This window comes from Sesamum indicum, linkage group LG10, assembly GCF_000512975.1.
Source record: "Sesamum indicum cultivar Zhongzhi No. 13 linkage group LG10, S_indicum_v1.0, whole genome shotgun sequence".
In the NCBI taxonomy this organism is placed as follows: domain Eukaryota; kingdom Viridiplantae; phylum Streptophyta; class Magnoliopsida; order Lamiales; family Pedaliaceae; genus Sesamum; species Sesamum indicum.
Genome location: NC_026154.1, coordinates 12266775 through 12280573, shown reverse-complemented (window position 1 = coordinate 12280573; position 13799 = coordinate 12266775). Strand labels below are relative to the sequence as shown.

The window sequence follows — 13799 nt, the reverse complement described above, 5'->3', positions numbered from 1 at the left end:
ATATAGTTAAAAAATAGTTATATTATAATAATATTTTTTTTAATATTCATGTTTGATAATGTTTATTACATTCTATTATTTCATATTTATTCAATCAATTAAATTCATAAATATAATTAATTAAAATTTCATTAATTAATTTAATTATTTATTATAATTTTTAAAAAATATATAAATTAAATTATTTATTAAACTTTATTAAATATATAAAAAAAATAATTTATATAAAAAACATGATTAAATAAAAAATTAGAAACGATTTTAGTAATTGTAAAGAAAATGGTACAAATCTAAACAACGTTCCTAATATAATTGCTAAAATATCTCTAAAAACGTTGTCCTAAATAAGATTGACCGTTCCTAATACCATTGCTAAAACAGTTTTGAACACGTGTTCCTAAATAAGATTGATCATTTCTAATACCGTTACTAATATAGATTTTAAAATATATTTCTAAATAAAATTGACCGTTCCTAAAATAGTTACAAGAGACTGCTTCAAATAAAAATTTGACCATGCTTAATACAATTTGCAAAAATTGACAAACAAGTCATTCTAATGATCGTTCCTAAATATATCACTAATACGAATAAATATAATTCCTTCAGGCATGAGTATTACAAAGACCATTCCAAAAATAACTCAAAATAAATAATATAACTATTCCAAATAATATTTTTTTTATAGAAAATCAATATTTGGATCGGTCACCAGAATGTGTTATAGTGATAGTTCCAAATTAGAACTGTCCTTCACCAACTATTTCTAAATATTTGTAACGTTGTTTATATGGATGGAAGGTGAACAGTTTCAAAATTCGGTTCAAATTAATTCAATTAATTTGAAACTTTCTCAAGGGAAAAAAAAAAAAATTGTTTCTAAACCCGCCCCAAATGCGACCTTTTTTGTAGTGGAACTTGGACTCTATTACAAGATTTATGTGTGTACCAATTGGTTATCATAAATTTTGCAACGATCTTTGGGATTAATTGTAAAAGTTGTGGATTTATGTGTGTAACAATTGACTAGTAATAGTTTAGCCATCAACACTATTAAGACAACCTTTGCGAATATTGAAATTTTTTTTTGTAAATGCAAAATTCACATAACTTAAATAAGACGTATTTTTGTTGGTTTTCTTTGTTTGTTTACAGATATTAGTGCGTATGATCAACTTTTTTAATTCATGTCTGAGTGATGAATTTTCATTCATATGTTCAAAATAAAAAATAATGTGATAATGATTATTGAACTAGTTTTTAACGTTTATGATGCATGTCCGAGTGACCGAATTATTGTGTGCATATATATATATATATATATATACATGTACACATATAATATATTTGTACTCATATAATTTTGGCAATTTAGATACCTTTATCCTATATTTTTATAGCGTTGTTAAATAATCCTCCAACTTTTTGACATTTCGCAATTTTGATCATTTCAGTATTGAATTTTGCAAAAGTTGTCAAAATAAATCGCGTGTCTCGCGACTTTCGTATTTTTATCCTTTATCTTTCTAGGAGTTGCAAAAGAGTCCTGTAACTTTTTTATATTTGAAGATTTTTGTCATTCTTGTGCTGGTTTTTTGCAAAAATTGCAGAATAAATTATGTGATACTTTTTTTACAAAAAAAAATTATCTATTTTGGCAAAAGTGAACCAATCATAACAAAAAATCCCCAATTTAAATGAATCACGTGTGGTCCATATAATTTATTCAAACGACTTTTGTGAAATTGGCAGCGAAAAGACTAAAATTATGAAATAAAAAAAAGTTACAGGACTCTTTTACAATCTTAGAAAGATTAAAAAAAATGTCGAAGTGTCAACATTATCAGACAAAAAATATATTTAAGCCTATATATATAGTATTTAAGATCAGAATTATCATTTTGTAGTTCTTGATAAAATATGTGAATGAATATTTTTTTATGCTCGTAGTAACATTGTTGAAAAAAAAAAAAACAGATATATCAGAAGAACCTATATGACAAATTATGTGTTAGAAATGACTAAAGATGATCCTAATGATTCCGTAAATAGGGGAAAAACACAACAGCCAAATTGTTAAAGGTAAAATATCCACACTTGGTTTAGTCTTCTTGTCCAACTCACTGCACAAAATTTGCATAATGTTTGGATTCGTTTTCTGAGTATTTTGTAGAGATAGAGAGAGAAAAACAAAGATAAATAAGTGTGTGTTAGAAATAATATGTATGTTTGGATTTATTTTTGGAGATAATTTAAAATAAGTATTATATATTTAATATTGTATTTTGGAAGACAAAAATTATTATTCATTGTCAAATCATGTGTTTTTTATCTATATTTATGTATATGTGTGTATTTATACTAAAACAGTTAAAAACATCTAAATAAGGTGTTTCTGAATGATGGCAAACATTAGGTATGTTTTGACTTGTCTCGAAAATAACTTGAAAATGAAAACAAACATAGTGTTGATGTTTGAACACATTTTTAGACTTCCATACTGAAGAAGACCTACTAAGGAGTTCTGATGATTAACGGCTACATCAATAATAGGGATATGTCTCGGGAAAGTTGAGGAATTTTATTGCCAGAGTGGATGTGGTTAGGCCTGCAAAAACTCATTTGTCATTGCTTTTATGATTTTGAAGAGATTTCAAACTCAAATAATCAATTTAGGACAAAACGTTCAATTATGACTAGCGGACAAAAAGCAAGTATGCAAGAGATGGCACAAGAAAATTTAGTAACAAGTATAATATTGATGTCGTCATTCTTGAACCATGTTGTTTATATATCGAAAGTAGTCGGTCCACAGATCAAAGTCTCGCATTTTGAATCAAGTTTTGGGTAAGGCATTTGCGGACACTTGGTCGGTGTCGTGCTACTTTATATTGAAGATTATTTACCCCTTAATTAGTTTATATTCATTATATAATTTGGCATCTCACTATAAAATAAAATAAAAATGAATCAAATAAAATCCTTCCAAGAACTTTACTTAACTCCAAATAAAATCTACCCAAAGTTTCCCATCCCTTTCTTGTTTCTTTCTCCCTTCCACAACTTTTCCTTTGCAAAAATGGTGGGACCAAATTTACAAACCAAAAGCCCAAGCAAAGGAAAGAATCTATTCCTCTACCCTTTTAGAGACAGAATTAGAGACATTATTTAATATGTCAAAAATATTGGATAAGCAACAATCAGTTACATTAAGATTTGACATAATTATCCTCTTTCTCGTTATTTAAAAAAGTATAAATAATTCTTTTTTCATCCCTTTCTTTTATTTTAAAAATTAGGCCAATTCGTTAGTCTTTGTTAAATTTTTGTCAATTTTTATAATGAATTGACTGAAATGCCCTTATGGACTATGAATTGTAATTTACTTATTGTAGAAAAATGATTAGTTTTTTTTTTTTTTCGTAGACTAGGTGATGATTTGTTTCTACAACTATTCAAACTTTTCCATCCACTTCATCCGATTCTTTTATAATTTTTGTTTTTTTTTTTTAAAAAAAGAAAAGTATAGCAAGAGCAAAGTCGACAATTTTAAATTTTCATTCAATGATTACATAATTTTATCAAATATCGAGGGGTACTGAATGTAATTATGTCAAACCCCAGGAAAACTCATTGTAATTTACTCTAAACTGTTTAAAAATAATTAAAGTATAACTAAGAATTCTAAATAAAAATAGGGATAATATAGATGTACCCCCTAGAGTTTGAAAAATTACATTTAGTATCCCTAATGTTTGTTGCCGTCTAACAAATAGATCCTTTCGTCATTCAAAATCCACCAAAATTTATTGATATTAGCAAAAAACTTGAATGAAAAATCCATACTTCCCCCAATTGATTTATTTCATGTTAAACAATATCTTTTTCTGACCAAACTACCGCATACATACTCACACGCTAGCGCATGTGAGGAAACAAAAATATATCTGCATACTTGTAACAATAGTTTGGTCATAAAAGATTTAGTTAACGTACAATACATCAATCTAGAGCAGTATGAAATTCGATAAATTTTGACAAATAAAGAAATTTATTTATCAGACGAGCACCAAACATAATTTTTTAAATTATAGGAATTTTATATACAATTGCACCAAATCTTAAAAAAGAACGGTGTAATTATCCCTGAATAAATAAAGAATACAATGGAAGTATGTATGTCTTTTTTATATGGATATGTAGTGTGGAATGGCATATGGATGACAAGTAGTTAGCAGTTTAGCACCCACCAATTCCAGCTGTTGTTTAGGTGGTATCTGGCTGTCTCCTCATCACTTCCAAATCTTCTTGTCTACTTCTCATTCGGAATATAAACAAGTTGGAAAATAATTGCAATACCACTCATTTATAAATAAAATGCAATAATTCTTTTTCTAGACTCCTACCCCACAAAAAAAGACAATTTTTTACTCTAATATTCATCCAAATAAAACTAAATATAATTTTACATCTTTTTTTTTAGCTCCTCAAGAATTATAAATCATTATTATTAGTTCGATTTAATTGCATGTTTACCCCTCAAAGAATATTAATAATACAAAAATTTCCCGTCATTATTAAGGAAAAAGAATGACGACCGACGTATCTGCTAAATTTTTAAAAAAGAAGCTCATTGCAACCTATCCATAGATCGGTGGCATTGCCGCTTCACAAAAAAAACATTGGTCATATTATTAATTCTATTTTTAGTATTTTCACAATAAAGGTAATTTGCATTTAGATTTGAATTATTATTTATTTTTATATACTATATATTGCATTGTATATTTTATTTATCATATGTACATTTCGTATGTACGATCTTTTTTAAGTAAAATAAATGACACTAATATTTCTACATTACTTAATTGGAACATAAAATGCAACAAGATTTGTAACAAAAACATCCAAATTCTTTAAATCTTTTCAAGAATACGTGATATTATAAACAAACAAATTTTCTAAAAAAAAAATAGTACTTTATCCCGCAATATTTTCTAATATGAAGCAATAAATTATTTTATTTTAAAACATACAGAGGATAAATTGCTACATTTTAAAAAATATAAAAAAAATAAATTATTATATATTTTTTTATAAATAAATAATTTACTCGTTTACAATATAACTTACATTTTTTTTCTTTCATAGAACTCATCATCACAAGTAAATTTTGTCCATATCTACCACAAATCCCACAATATGCAAATTCTCCATACCACATCCAAAGAAAGAAAAACGAAAAAAAAAAAAAAAGAGGATTATTGATAAAATCGCTAATCAATACCACAAGCACCATAATCCAAAAGCTCTATAGTCGCATATTTGTCCATCTACGATTATTAGATTGAATTAAATTCCAAACATGAAATAAAAATTATGAAGCAATTAGAGGAAATATGAGTGTGAATTATTATTCACAAAAGGAAAAAAAATTAAAAAAAAAAGAAAAAGAAAAAGTTGTGTACATAATACAGCACAAACATAAGTAACACAAACACCAATATCTTCTTCCTTAATTTCGCGTATACCAAACACCTCCTCTCCCAAGAAAAAGAAAAAAAAAATTAATAATAATAATAATAATAATTTCGGAGTAGAATTTAGAAAAGCATTACTGGAGAAATGATGGTTGCGGTTGTTCAGCTCCGGCAACGGGTGATGGCGCTGCAGCCGCGGCGGTAGGGATTGGCCTGAGCACCGGGGCGGCAGTTGTAGTACGATGCGCCGCGGCGGGAGCAGGGGACGCTGTTCCGCTGCAGGGCTCCGTAGCTGATGTAGCGGCGGGCGGTGGCTAAGATGCGGCGGTTAGACTCCGAATCGAGCTCGAACTCCTGGTCTTCGTTGTCGAGGCACTCGGCGACGGTGCCCCTGCACCCGGATCTCACCGACGGCATCAGCCAGGCAACGGAAGCGGCGTCGTGGTCGCCTCCTGCCGACACCTGGGAGAGGAAAAGCGATCCGATTATGCAGAGTAGTGTCAGTAGCGTTTTCCAGGCGCCTGCCATTCCCGAAAGGTGTCGATCAATTTGTCCGCACTGATTTCGGTGAAATTCTTCTTGTTATTGGAGTTTTTAGCAACTGGGTTTGTTTTCTCTCTCTAGATTCTTGGTCTTTGGGGTTGGGAGGAGAGAAAGAAACAGCAAAAGCAAGTGGAGAAAAGGGGCCGATTGCTGCATTTTATATGTGGGAAAACAACAAGAAAGAAAAAAAAAAAGAAAAGAGAAACAGAAAAAGAGAGTGGTAATAATTGAGGCGAATGCTTTGTTATATACTACGAAAATGCCACTAGAAATTGAAATTTGTTCCTTTATTTATGGCGGCACATCATTGGTAGCTTCGGATTGAATTTTCTATTTTAAATACTATTATATTTTTTTATTTAATTATAAATTTTTATTCATATCAAATTTGATCGAATCAAGTCAATTACAAAATAAGTGCGACATACTTATTATATAACTTGTCACTTTTTTTGAATTGTACGCCAATCGCATGACAAGTGTACTGCACTTATTTATTTAATATATTCACACTATTCATATATGCATGTATAAAATTTTTGAATAAAATATATGATGTTATCTGCGTACACATGACGTGTATATGTTAAATAGAACCAAAAAAATTTAATAAAATTTGAAATAGAAAATCCGATCGGTGTTCTTTTCCTCTTCTTTTATCGTATTTTTACCACTTTATATCTTTCGAAGAAGGTTAGAAATGTCTTTTAGGTTATGTTTATATCTCGTCCGGTCCAAATTCATTCCATCAATTTATTTGTTTTTAATAAAATGAGATGAAATCACAAATAATCAGAGCCGTACGATTAATTTGTTGTGAGTTTATTTAATGGGGGGGATGTGATCCAATGCTGGTAGTGGGAGAAAACGATTGCTTTTGAAAACTGAAAATGACCGTTGAGGGGTCAGCCAATCAGCCATGTTGCATATTTATACCCTCACTCCTCCCAATACCCCCCTTTTGATTTCAGGGTTAAAAAAAATGGTTAATACACTTTACTTTGCTGAATTATAAATTTATTTCTGTCTAATAAATTAGTTTATTTTTTAGAATTCATCGAATTTGTTGATATCAATTAAAAAAAATTAAATTTATATTAACCCCCAATTGACTTATTACTGATTTATTGTGGGTCAAATAAATCTTTTTATGATTATGTTACCTTCATACGTCTTCACATGTGATATACATGTGAATAAGCATATTTTCGTCGTTATAAGGATAGTTTAGTCAGAAAAAAATTGTTTGACATCCAATAAGTGAGTAATCATTCAATGTATGGTAAATATCAATTTTCATTCAGTTGTTTTTTTGTTATTATTAACATCAACAAATTCGGTGAATTTTGACTAACGGAGGGATTTATTTGTTAGACATAAGCAAATCTCATGAGTGCTAAATGTAATTTTTCAAATTATAGGAGATCTATGTGCAATTATACCAAACTTTAGGGGAGGACAGTGCAATTATCCCTAATATTTACCTCTCTAAATTTACAAATGTAATAATTAATCCTAAAATAAAGTATTTGATAATATTATCTTTATATTATAAATATACATATTTGTAGTTCAAAGGATTTTTTTTTAAACATTTTGTATTCTAAATGCAATTAAAATAATATATTTTAATTACAGCAAAGTAAAATACATTTAGTAAGTTAAATAGTATTAAAGACTCAAAATTAAGCAATGAAAGAGTATAATAATTACACAAAAACTTTCATGCAAATTTTTTTTATTAATTTTATAATAAATTTAAATTGTTAATTATTTAGTTCTTTAAATTAAAATGAGTAATTACATATCAATTTTTAAATATATCTTCTTTAAAAGATATAATAAAATATATTAAACTATTTTTCTTAATAAATATCTTTTGAACTACAAATATGTATATGTATATATATCTACTTTTATATATAAAGAGCACTTTTTTTGTATTTTCAATTATTTAAACAATCAATTTATTTTAATTATTTTACTAACCTCTTTCTCTCCTCAACTTCTCATTTTTACTATTCTCAACTTCCAAATTCCTAATTTTTTTATTAAAAAAACTTCCACATTCTTTTTTCTTTTCTTTATATTTTTCAATAATTTTGCATATTCTTTTAGTATTTATTTATTCCATTAATTAATATATATTATTCAAAATTTTATATATTTTTTAAAAATATATACATTATTATGCACATACCATATATAATAGTATATATACAATAAGGGCAATATTATCAAATATTTAGTTTAAAGAAAGGGTAAGTGTTATATTTATTAATTTAGGGAGGTAAATGTTACCTCAAGTATACTTAACCTTTTTCCAAAAATTCAAAATTTTGTATAATTCTAATAGTATTGATGTTAAAAATATATTAAAGTTTTGGGTAAATTATATCGATATTTCTTGAAATTAGTCTTAATTATACAAATATTCATTATCCTTTATAAAATTATAAGTACACGTCTTGATGTGGTGTAAGTGCAATATACCTAAAGGACGTTTCTATAAAGTTAGTAGCATTTTTTTATTATTTTTTATTTTCCAATGATAAAAAGTAAAAAAACTTTAGCAAATAAAACATAGTATTATCTATATATGATATGATAGATATATCAACAACATTCAAGTAAGCATCATGTACGTGCATATTTAGATGGCGCTGTGCAATTTTCTTTTGACACATAAGCAATCATTTTGTTAATTCAGTTTCATATAAATTTATGATTGTTTATCTGAATCCTAAATATTAGTGTGATATTTATTGATAATTTGTTTTATATTATGATTTAGATAAGTGTATAATTATTCATTTTATCGAAAATATAAAAATTATCTAGCCCAAATTCGCCTAAAGCCCAAAGCCCATCGCACAGGATGGCTAAAACATCTCGATCCAGTTAGCCTCTCAGCCCATATCAACTATCCAAGCCCACTTCCGTTACTCGGTCCATCAGTCCGACTCGATTCCCACCTCTTTAAATATGATCTCTTTCTCTCTCTCTCTCAACCCTAACCCTAATTCCCAAAGCCCGGATTCTCTATATTCTCTCTCCTTTTGTCTGTGGTCTTGGTTTCTCTTTTGTCGTTTCTTGTTGCTTCTTCACCGCCTCTTTTCTCGATCATCCCTCCGACTATTAATGGCTTGTCTCTATAAATATCTTGTTCCATTCTGGTTCAAATAGATCCTAAAATCTTATACTCTAACGTTTCCCTCTCTGTGTTTCCAATTAAAAGTTCTTAGTGAACTAACCTTTGTGATAGCTAAGTGATACTGAGTGGATTTGTGCCTAAGTGGCTTTGGTTTAATCTGTGCCTTTGTGGCTCTGTATTTTAAGCAACCGTGAGTTGGGTTGTAGGCCTTTGTGGTGTTTGGGTTTACAGTCTTCGAATATGGTTTTTTGAGCCTAAGATCTTCTATCTTTTCTTATTCCTTTAACTGCTATATTATTTACAGTATACATCTGTTTGTATTTGTATAGATCTTTAATTATCTTTATTCTTTATATTATTTGATAATTGTATAATGTTTTTTCAAACCTATTAATTCTCTGTATTAGTTGAGTTAGGATTTTGTTGTTTTGGGCTTACTACTAAAGGGTTTTACACCTAACAGTGGTATCAGAGAATGATTTTCTTTTCCAGTGGCATCTCTGGTAAGATCTAAACCTTTCTACTTCCTTATCTGCTGGAATATTATTACTTAGTGCTATAATTTTTCTATTTTATTCACTGTTTATTGATTATTTCTCCAAACAACGACCAAAACTCCTTGCTAATCTCTCACCTGGCCGAGCCCTTGAGGCTGCCGGGTATATGGTTGAGGTTAAGCCAAGGTTCCCTCTTAATCTGATATTTTTGTTCTCTGTTGATATTAAAATTTGATAATAATCCATTCGAGAAATTCTATACTCTGTGTTTAGTGGTATTCTATATTCTGTGTTTCTTCCTGCCTTAATTAATATTTTTTCTGCATCACAAATATTTTTGTTATCATGTCTGGTTATAATCTACAACCTTTTGATGGTAAATCTGATTTTTTTTTATATGGCAACAAAAGATGAAAGGTTTTTTCATTCAACATAAAGTTTTCAAAGCTAATGATGGTAAATATGTTGATAATGTCTCTAATGATAAAAAACTTGAAAATGATGAATATACCTACTCTTCTATTATTCTAAATCTATCTGATACAGTTTTAAGAAAAGTTGAAAAATAAAATTCTGCAAAAGATCTTTGGAATAAACTGGAAGAACTTTATACTGAAGCCTCTTTACCCAGCAAATTGTTTTTACTTGAAAAATTTTTAGATATAAACTTGATTTATCTAAAAATATTGAAGAAAACTTGGATGATTTTACAAAATTAGTTCAAGGTATAAAATTAACTGGTGATAAAAATATAGATGATTATTCTCCTATAGTTTTGTAAATGTTATTTCTAAGCCTTATGGTGATGTTAAAGCCGCAATAAAATATGGTAGAGATAATATAAGTCTTTTGATACCGTAGTCAATGGTCTTAAAAGTACGGAAATGGATCTAAAAACTAATATACCCAGTCAAAATCAAAATGAAGTTAACTATGTTAGGGGAAGAACTAAAAACAAAAATTCTGACTATAAATTCACAAGACATAATAAGAGCAAGAGTAGAAGCAGAAGCAGGAGCAAGTCTAGTTCTAAAACTAGGAAGATAGATATAGGGAAGAAAGAACAAATGAACAAAGGTGCTATAATTGTGGTGGCAGAGGCCACTCAATAAAAGATGTAAAACACCTAAATGTAATAATACTAAAGAAGCTACAAATGCAACTGAAGAAAATACTGATGAAGTTTACACGGTTTGTAATGTTAATTCTGCTAAATCCTCTCTGCGTATGAATGAATGTCTTATTGATTTTGGCTGCATTTTTCAAATGACTCCATTCAGAGAAATTCTTACAAATTATAGGACTGAAAAATAGGGTTCTGTTTCTATGGCTAATGAGAAATTATGTGATGTTAAAGGCCTTGTTTGACGTATGTTTAACATTTGAAAGTGGTTATAAGTTAATCTTAAGAAATGTTAGATATGTTTCTGATTTGTGCCATAATTTAATCTCAAGTGCTGCCCTTGAGAAAGAAAGGCTAGAAGCAAGATGGGGTAAGGGTGTTATGAAAATTTTGAAATGTATGCGTGCTATGTTAACTATGATTTAGTTGCTGCATCTGTTTTGAAAAATAATAAAATAGATTTATGGCATAGAAGACTAGGTCATATCAGCATGCAAGGCCTTGAACTACTTCAAAAGGATGGGTTTTAACTGAAAAACTTGATGAAATAGATTTCTGTGATGACTGTGTATTAGAAAAACAACATAAAGTTCATTTTCCTTCATCACCTTTCCCAAATCCCTCATCATCTTCTTGCATACTTAACTATGTTCATATTGATGTTGGTGGACCTGCTTTCTTTCTAAAATTGATAATTACTTTAGGAAAGTTTTTGTTTTCTTAATCATGCAAACGTTTGAAGTTTTTGAAGTGGAAAACTTTAGTAGAAAATCAAACTGGTAAGAAGTTAAAAAGCATTAAGAATAGACAATGGTTTAGAATTCTGTAATCAATAATTTTCTGTAATTGAGTTAGAATTTTGTTGTTTTGGGCTTACTATTAAAGGGGTTTACACCCAATAGAAAAAAGTAATAATTTTTTAAATAAATTAGCTAGTAATATAATTCAAATTTTATTTTAGCGTCTATGAATAAATTTTAATTATCCATTATTATGGTACTAATTTTAGATTATTTATCAATCAATATTTCTATATTAAAATTATAAAAATATATATAATTTTTTATTTCATTAAAAAACCTTAAAGTCTGGAGTCAGAAAATTTTCTTGGAATTTAAAATTATTGATCCCTGAAAAAGATATTGTTCACAACAAATAAATTAACAAAAAACCAATGTACAATCTATACATAAATATTTAAAATTTATCCTAGCCATTGAGTTGCCGATAAGATGAATCGTAGTCATATAACATGTCGAAACTTCGAAATAAAGTATCATAATTGATGTAGGTAAGTGTCCCACATTGATTGAGACGAGAAGCTTGAGTGGTTTATAAGTCCCAAGACCTCTTCTTTCCAGCGAGGCGCCTTTTCAGGACAAAATCGTGAGGCTCATATGAGGTCAAAGTGGATAATTTTTCGCGCAACGGGGCACCATCGAGTGGCAAGCCGCATCAGTAATGTTTTTAAATTATTATTATTTATTAAAATAACTAAAATTAATGGATTACAAACTGTTTAATATAATTTTATTTTTTACTCTAAATTTTATTGTATTTTTATTCTATTTAATATATACACCTAATGCGCACAATTTGTTTTAAAATGAAATATATGACTTATTCTCTATACGCGTAATTTATAAATATTAAATCAGATAAAAAAAAAATGTAAAGTTTGAAATAAGCAATCCAATTTAAAATCTATTATCAAGTCAACGATGAAACGTGTTAAAAAAGTCCTACTTTTCCAGTGGCTCACAGTCACCTTAATCACCGTCCAATATTCTGCCGCTGATCATTCCTACATTAATAATAAATATGATTTTATAAGTTATATGTCTATGTGGTGTTCTATATTAGGATAAATTATAAAAATTTCCTCAATCTTACTATAATTATAAATATTTTTTATTATTTAAAAAATTACAAATATCCTTTTGGATTTAACGACCGTCTAACAAATATCCTCCTACAATGGTCTGTCACTAAGAAGTATTTATTAGACAACCATTTATTTTTAGAAGTGCACTTGTAATTTTTCAAACAATGAGAAAAGTGTAATTATAACAAATCTCAGGAGTGCCCATTGTAATTTACCTTTTATATTATAATGCAAAGCATAATGGAGACAAATTCATTTAGAGTAAATGTGCATTGACGCTGCTCTGACGTAAGGTCTAATTATATAAATATTTTTTGTAATAAATTGACATTATCTTATTACAAATTCATACTCTCAAAACACGGGACACATTTAACTGTTCAGATAATTAGATTTGTTTGAAACTTATAAAATGTCAGATTTTATTTTAAAAATAAAATTTTAAAGTGTTCGAATAAAATGAAATGCTGGATCTTAAAAATGTCAGCAACGCCGATTTTTGATCAATCTGAATGGTATGTTGAGATTTTATAATAAGTTAATAACTCTTCTTTATTTTTTTTTCGTGTTATTTTTTTTTTGCAAGAGGAGCTTTTAACGTCTTACTTCTGGATATTATAAGTTTTTCTGATGATAAAGAAATAGCAAATGGTTTTATAGAGCATATAAGTTCTCAAACATCTTATAAGATATTTTAAAATGATTATAAACTCAGCCAAACATCTTTCTGAAAGATTTTATCAAACACTTTTCAATATCTTATAAGGTATTTTTACCAATTTTTAAACTCAGCCAAAAAGCCCTCTTCGGTCATTTCCCCAACCCCCAAGCAATTTGTTCATATTACAGTTCCATCTCTCCACATTTCAATTTATTTAGGGTAAATCACAACTCCCTTTCGAATATTCGATATAATTATAAATATTTCTTTATTATTTGAAAAATTACAAACACCCCTCATTTTGATCACCTTCTAACAATAAGCCCATTCCATTAATCCCGGTTAGGTTTTCATCCATATTTCGTGATGGACTGACATAAATGCTCTTTTTGGATTATTAATTATAATTTTTTACATATATTTTTTAAAAAAACTAAAATATATTTATGAACTATT

General features: G+C 28.3%; 1 protein-coding gene across 1 annotated transcript; it reads right to left on the bottom strand.

Moving 5' to 3' along the window:
• Positions 5348–6161, bottom strand: LOC105172383 (rapid alkalinization factor-like). Its single transcript, XM_011093780.2, has one exon. It carries the CDS (start codon positions 6006–6008, stop codon positions 5643–5645), a length of 366 nt encoding a protein of 121 aa, XP_011092082.1. The 5' UTR covers positions 6009–6161; the 3' UTR covers positions 5348–5642.